Source organism: Leishmania infantum, chromosome 29 (genome assembly GCF_000002875.2).
Source record: "Leishmania infantum JPCM5 genome chromosome 29".
Classification (NCBI taxonomy): Eukaryota; Euglenozoa; class Kinetoplastea; order Trypanosomatida; family Trypanosomatidae; genus Leishmania; species Leishmania infantum.
Genome location: NC_009413.2, coordinates 1,164,294 through 1,171,669, shown reverse-complemented (window position 1 = coordinate 1,171,669; position 7,376 = coordinate 1,164,294). Strand labels below are relative to the sequence as shown.

The 7,376-nt window shown below is 60.1% G+C and overlaps 3 protein-coding genes across 3 annotated transcripts; all 3 read right to left on the bottom strand.

The window, feature by feature from the left end:
* Positions 1-339: 339 nt before the first annotated feature.
* Positions 340-1,311, bottom strand: LINJ_29_2830 (putative protein kinase; the record flags this gene model as incomplete). The annotated part of the gene is made up of 1 exon (XM_001466762.1): positions 340-1,311. One exon carries the CDS (start codon positions 1,309-1,311, stop codon positions 340-342), a length of 972 nt encoding a protein of 323 aa, XP_001466799.1.
* A 1,120-nt stretch (positions 1,312-2,431) lies between these two features.
* On the bottom strand, positions 2,432-3,268 carry LINJ_29_2820 (conserved hypothetical protein; the record flags this gene model as incomplete). Its single annotated transcript, XM_001466761.1, has 1 exon — positions 2,432-3,268. The coding sequence occupies one exon, from the start codon at positions 3,266-3,268 to the stop codon at positions 2,432-2,434; it is 837 nt and encodes a 278-aa protein (XP_001466798.1).
* Positions 3,269-3,996: 728 nt separating this feature from the next.
* LINJ_29_2810 (conserved hypothetical protein) lies at positions 3,997-6,975 on the bottom strand (the record flags this gene model as incomplete). Its single annotated transcript, XM_001466760.1, has 1 exon — positions 3,997-6,975. The coding sequence occupies one exon, from the start codon at positions 6,973-6,975 to the stop codon at positions 3,997-3,999; it is 2,979 nt and encodes a 992-aa protein (XP_001466797.1).
* Positions 6,976-7,376: the final 401 nt, after the last annotated feature.

Sequence of the window (7,376 nt, the reverse complement as noted above, 5' to 3'; positions counted from 1 at the left end):
AGTGTGTGTTGGGGGGGGGGGGGTATGAGGCCCTGACGTCACGGTGAGGCGGCCGTACACAATCATTGTAGTGAGGAAGCGGAAGAGATAAGAACAGTGGCAACGAGGAGAACGCACAAAAGCAGAAAAGGGTGATGTCGTTCGAGCGCACGTCACGAAACAAAAGGACGCACAAAGCAGGCACAGAGGCTTCACCGCAATGGCCATGATATGGAGAGGGAGTCAGTGATTCGGAGCAAAGGCTATAGCCGCTGACTGGAATTCGCAGGGCGCGAGGCGCAAGAACTCACCTGTCTTTCACCGCTTTTTTCTTTGCTGCAGTTTCCCAAGCGGGAGTCCTCAAGTGCGTGGAGACGACATGACGTCATTGTCAGATGCGTCCAGGTCAGAAATTTCGCAGCGAATTGCGTCAATGCGGCGCTGCAGCTCTAGCAGTCCTCCGTCGCTAAGGAGTCTCTCTGGCAGCGTCGCTTGTACAACCTGAAAGGCGCTGGGGCGGCGAGCAGGATCTTCGCACAGCATCGACTCGATCAGCGCAATGAATGCCGGTGAGTAGCTCTCGAGATGCCTAGCACTGGTATTCGAGGGGTCCTCCGTGGCGGTCATCATCGCCTCGCAGCTTTTTCCGAGGGCGTACATGTCAGCAGGTGGTCCAACGACGTCGTGCAGGTTTTTCAGGAGCTCTGGGCTCATGTACCGCCGATCACCATCGTCATCGTTGAGTCCGAGAAAATGTTCCCCTGTCACCGAGTCCTTGCCGTTGAGGGGACGCGCCAGACCAAAATCGCACAGCTTGAATATGAACGTGTCAGCGTCGAGCTGACGTCTCAATATGTTCTCCGGTTTCACATCCATGTGCACAACGTCGTGGGAATGCAACTCGTAGAGAGCTGTAGATGTTTGATGGAGCATCGCTGTGAGCACACTCTCACTCACCGGAGGCGGCAACGATGCCATGCAGTCATCCAGCTTCTCCAGTCGCACAAAGACGGCGCGGTCCTCGACCCACCCATCAAAATAGCGGACAATGTGGCGGTGTGGAAAGGAGCTCAGCGCGTAGATCTCTTGCAGCTGCTGCTGCAGATTCGACTCACCGCAAATGGGGCGCTTTGTCTGCTTGACAGCGTATTCGAGCTTGTCGAAGTCGTGGCGGTAACACTTCACCACACCGAACGAGCCCTCCGACATGGCGCGCACTTCGCTCATTTCATTCGTCAGGCGACTGATCGAGACAATCGAGCGTTGTGTGCTTTGTAGCGCCCGTCCTGCGTCGTCCACATCACTCGCGTGCATTGCAGACCGAAGGGACATCAACCGCAGCAGAGGACAGCCGTGTCGACGGCCGGCATACACTAGACAGCGTGCCTGCTGTTGGGCTGTATGCTTTCTCTCTCTCGCCTACGCCTTGGAGGTCGTAACGCGGCAGACTTCTGAGAGAAGTCTCGCTGCCAGTCAAGGGATCAGAGGTGTGAAGGGGGAGAAGGGCAACAACAAAGCCGACAGGCTCCTCACAGTGTTCTCTCCCGTTACCCCTCAGATGCGTATGCGTATCCTTGTTGACTGGTCCGTGGTCGATTGACTCGATGCGCGTACACCGAAAAAAAAAGACAAGAAATAGGCGTATGGGTATGTGTCGGCTACGACTGCCGGGAGACACATTACGCAGGCGTGTGTACGAGGTCAAATGGGGCGGAGAGGTGAAGAAGGACAACAGGGGGGAGGGGGGTGACACGGATCAACTTGCGCGTGCATGCGTACGTGCGTGCGCGCACACCCGTATGTGGAGGCCTTTTGCGCGTGCTCACGACTATGTAGAAGAGGAGTAAGGCACACAGAAAGGGGCCGTGCTACTTGCTGCGACCCTGGACACACACACACACAGAAAGAGACGGAGAGGGCGCAAAAACGTGGGAACGCAAGGCACCGAGGATGACCCCATGGAAGAAAAGAGGGAAAAGGTGGGAAAAGTCGTATGCCGCCGCAGGAGCAGCAGCAGCTGTTGCCGTGAGGTCTGAGTGAGAGGAGGAGCAGGGTGCTGCGGCTTGCTCTATCAGCGCCTAACAAGGGAGAGAGATGCAGCCACACATGCGCACGCCTATTACGACATAGCCATCAACGCCCACCGAGCCCACTAGCACATATTCTTGTGCCACCACTGCCAAAGTGCTCGAGGAGCCGCCAAGGGTGGAGAAGATTATGCAAGGTGGGCGCAGCCGAGACTACCCCAAAAGAGGAGGCGCGTCTCACGCACGCAGGAAGACCAGGGAGAAGCGGTAGGACCTCCATATGAGAGTTTGAGGAACATTAGTGAGCCAATCGAAGAAAGCAAACACCGACTACAACAGTAGAGCAGGCCCGCAGGGCGTAGCTTACCCGGATAATGTACATAAGACGACCAGTGCATGGGAATAGTCGGTCTACCATGAGAGCCTCACCCTGCAACCTTGACCGACGACGCGGCCACGTCAATGTCTGCTGTACCACTGACATGGTTCTCCGCCAGGTGCACAACGCAGTCGGCGAGCACGTGAAGGGAACCTTCAAACGTGTTCCCGCTGCATGTGCCGCGGCCGCCCTTCGACGCGAAGAAGCATAATATCCCACACCAGCGCACGGTGTTGTCGCGGATGACCGGGTCGCTGCCGTCCGTGACGTAGAGGCCGAACTTGCGGACGTGCTCAATGGTGTTCTGCTCACACAGCCCGGACGCTTTCCTTTCGTAGTAGACGCCGAACGTGCAGTCGCGGATGCGGTTCTCGCGCAGCACGGCCTCGCTGCTCTGGATGTGAAGTGCATTCACTCGGCACTCGAAAATGTCCGTCTGTGCCACCTCTCCGAACGAGCCGGCCATGAAGTACACGCCGTCACCGCCAGCGATGCAGTGGTGCACACGGCAGTTGCGCACGGTGGCAGTGGCACCCGGATGGACGCGTACACCATCAGAGCCGTGATGGACATCGCACTTTTCGAGAATGGCATGCCCTTTGCGTACATCCGTCATCCCACGCACCTCTAGTCCATCTAGCGTTACGTTCGCAGAGATGATCACAGTGCCGATGATGGTAGCATGCGCGGCATCGGTGTCATCCGAATCCTCCGGTACCGGCGCTGCCGTAATAGTGACGTTGAAAGGAAGATGAACCGTCTCCTCAAAGACGCCGGCACAGGCCACAATCGTGTCACCTGGCGCCGCGTGCTCCAGTGCGGCCGCCAATGTGGTGGCGTGAGCATCCGCCTGGGGCCCGACGACGATGGTCTGCGAGGGCATGAAGACTCTGCCAGGGGAGAGGGGTGGCAGTAAAAAAAGGGTCGACAAAACTGAGCGTGGAGGAGACACGCGAGCGGTGCTAGCAAAAGAAACCGAGAGCGGCCCTGCGTGAGGAGAAAAGCGAGCAGCAGCGGCGCTTTGGCCTCTGAGGACAGCCGTGGCGGCATTCGACGAGACAGGACGCGTGGAGGGCGGCCCAGGAATTGAAGGGGGCCGTACGAGAGAGATGGCGAGGCGTATGAGAGAGCGCAGTAAAGCAGGAACAGAGAGCGCGTAGTTGGGCCATGACCGGCAACCGCGCACGTGAGGAACGCAGGAGACCGCAGCGGCAGCCAGCGTAGCAGAAAGAGGTGCTCAGCAGGCGCCAAGGTGCGGCCTTCTGATTCGTGCATCCCACAGACAGCATTCGAGTGGGGTGCGGCAAGACCTCACTTTACGTCTCTCACTCACCCCCCCCCCAGAGTTATCCGCACGGAATCGAGATCACCCAAGAAGAAGTCTCCCCTCACGTGGAGAAAGTTTTCTCTTGCGGTCCTATCGCTAACGCGGTGGCTGAGGAGGTGACAATGCAATGCTGGATTACGGCAGGTGTGAACTGTGACGAACAACAACGGCTCTGTCGCACGCACATGTACAGAGATCAAGATGCGCGCGGGTGCGTGCGCAAGCGAAGATACAGGAATACGCACGCAAAACGTTCGCTGCCGAGGCCGGCGAACGTTTATGCTTCACAAACCCCACTCCGCCGCCTCGCTAGCGTCCGCGCCCAGGGGTTTCAGTGAACGCTCGCGACACGCGAACACCTCCACGTCTGCTGGTATCGCATCGCCCTCATTGGTCGGCGCGCGGCGTGAGACCTGGAGCTCCAGGATGTGATACATGTCCCCGGCACCTGCCTCGGGTTCGACCGGTCCCCAGCCCTCCGCGTTCAGATCCATCTTGAGAGACCGCCACGCGCGCGGCACCTCTTGCCCACTCGCAGCAACCAAGAGAGCCTCCACCTCGTGGCGATCGCCCTCACCGCTGCGCCACCTCATCGCATAGCGGTCGAAGAACGATGTTGCTAGCAGCGGCACGTATGGCGCTGCTGGCACCACTGCCACGCAGAGGCGCACGCGCAGCTTCACGGAGTACCACGTTAGACTGGCAGAGGCCGGATAGAGCAGAAAAAGGCCACTGCTCGCGACTGACATGTGATACGCGAGACAGTACACTCCGCTGTTGCCCAGAACCTTCAGGAGCCCACTCGCAGACGCAAAGAGAGCGGATGCAGGGACTTTGTAACCGACTATAAGGCCGCTAGCACTGCTGAAAACGCAGTGCTCCTTGAGGCACGTGGTAGCGCGAGCGGATGTCGCCCGCACGGTTGCAGTACCGTCGCCCTCTAGGCGCGGCGCACTCAGGTTCTCGTAAGGGACGCGCAGATGGGTGGAGGCTTGCCGCTTAGTGCTCGCAGACGCCGCCGGTAGTTTCGCCACCACAGACACGCGTCGGCTCGTCACACACGACATGAACTGGTGGACAACGTACGAGTTGGTAAAGGCAAACTGGGCTGGGGGCAAGCGATTCGACTGGAGAAAGCGAAGGAGGTGTTCGTACTCCACTCGAAGGCCCGACACCGGCGAGGCAGGGGAGACTCGTGGTGCAAGAAGGCAGGACAGGTGCGACGAAAGGAGGGACAGCCAGCCTCGCTGCACACAGAGACGCGCGAACGCGTTCACAAACGGCATGTCATCCCAATGGCCTTGCGGAAGCGGCACACGGAAAACGGTGGCAGCCGTCGGCTCATCCACAGCGTCTGCGCAGTGCTCCATTGCCTGCACAAGGGCACGCCACAGTGACACGTCGCTGGGACGCTGCTCAACAAGGGTGCGCGCAAGATCCCACCGACCGTGTTGAGCAAAGATGGGCGCAGCCATCTTCTGTTGGTGATAGTGTGACAGGAAGGCTGCCGATGCGCCGGCATGCAAGCAGCGCAGAATGATCCGAGTGGTGTCGGAAGCCAGTCCCTTCTCTGCCGCTGCAGCCAGCGCCGCTCTCCAAGGGGCCGACATCGACATCGACGTGAGCAACCTGGAGACGACGGCGGATTCCGTCGGCGGAAGAGCATCGCCCACCAGCAGGAACACACGCAGCGCTTCTTTCCACCGTTTCGCCTGCAACAGCACCCGCAGTGTCTCGGCGCACGCAGTCGTCATCAACTGCTCCTCAGTGGTGTCCCGGGGAGGTAGCGCGCCGGCGAGCAAGTCCAACACCTCCACCGCGTGCCACCATCTCCCACTAAGCTGCATCGCGCGGCTCAGCGACGCCGCCACGGAGATGTTGGCGCTTGCGTCCGCTGCGTTGTATTCTTGCAGGAGACTCCAAAACTGCTTCGACTTGCCAGCATCGCTGAGAAGCCGCAGCGTCTCTGGGAGATACACGCGCCAGTGAGGGTCGGCCGCCTCCACCTGCCGCATTGTAAAGGTGAGGGCCGTGCTCCAGTTGAGGTCAGCGTTTCCAGTGAGTCGGTCGCCGTGCTGTTCTTGTATTTTTGCCGCCATCTCTGCCGAGTGGCTGCGCAGCAGCTCCTGCATGGCAAAATAAGGCTGCGCCCCAGACATGCGGGTAAGCACTCCAAGGGCCTTGTCAAAGCCCTCTTGCGTTGTACCGTACGGGATCAGTGACGAGCACTGCAAGGCGGTGCCAAGCGCAGCGACCGCATGAGCGGCGCTCGGGTGGTGGGGGAAGCGGCGCACGAGGAGACTGGCGACGCGAGAGGAGAGCTGAAACACGGCGTAGCCATGGTACTGCTCCTCTCTGCCCAACGCGTGGCGCAGCAGCCTTTCCAGAGTTGCAGCGTCGCTGTCGCTCTCCGCGTGCGTGGCCATCGTGAGCAGCCAACGCGGCGGCAAAAGCGCCAGAGACTGCGACGACGGCTTCGCGGCGGCGGCGTCAAACTCGTCAAAGAGAAACGGAAGCCACCGAGGAAGCTTCGTTTTCAGGGCCTTGAGTGCCTCTCTGTCTGACGTGCCACTGTCGTGATGCAGCCAGTCTAGCGACCACGCCAGCACCTCCATTGCGTGTGCCATGGGTGCCCGCCTGGACTTATCCGCCGCGGCGATGACATGCTTCGCCTCGTCCAGGGAGTCAGCGAGGACGGCCGCCCAGTGAGCGGAGAAAGCCGCACGTGAGTCGCACGCGCACATGGAATGCACGCTGAGAAGACGCAGGCAGCCCGTAAGCTCCGCCTCGCTGCGGAGTGCTTGAAGGAACTGGGGATGGCTAGCAGCCTGCGAGCACACACGGCAGCCAAGCTGGGCTTGGTCGGAAAACAGCAGCACGCTCGCCGCGTCGGCCGCTGCCCTAATGTCATGCTTCGGCAAGTGCGAATGCAGAGCGAGCGCGTCCCTCCAGAGCCTGCGGGCCGCGGCGGAGCAGCGCGCCGGCGATGACGCGAGCACCTGTTCGATGCCCGTTAGCGTCTCTCTGCATAGCTGCACTGGCACGTGGCCTGGGTAGATGTACACGTGTGACTGAAAGCGCTGCAGCAGCGCCTGGCACCTTTCCCACTCCCCATCCGCAGGCGCAGTGCTGCACGATGGTTGCGGTGCCGACGGCGCCTCAGCCACTGCTGTCGAACGCGCACGGCCGTAGAGTTCGAGGAACGCTGAAGACCGCCGGCACACCGAAAGGCAAAAAGCTCGCCGGGCCTTCGAGAACCACATGCCTATTCCTGAGATGTCGGTGAGAGGGTTGCGGAGAAAGGCGGAGACGCGCAGAGGAGAAAGGAAGGATGCGCGACGCGGAAATTGAGCAAAGAGGGAAGCGAGAACGCAAAGGACAGCCTGGAGAAAGCGATACGCAACGGGGGTAGCGCTGCGGTGGCTCATGTGCAGATCGGCACACGGTACTCGACAGAGATAGCTACATGATGTTTGCATGTATACATAGGACACCGTTCGCTGCTCATTGAGCGGCGCTCGCACACTCACCGCAAAAGCCTTGCTCGCAGAAACGGAGAGCACGCATAGCGCTGCTGCCAACGACGATCGGTTTCTTGACTTTGCACACACGCGGAGCGAGGGCTTGGGCTCGCACTCTTTTAGGCCGTCTCCCGTATCTCAGA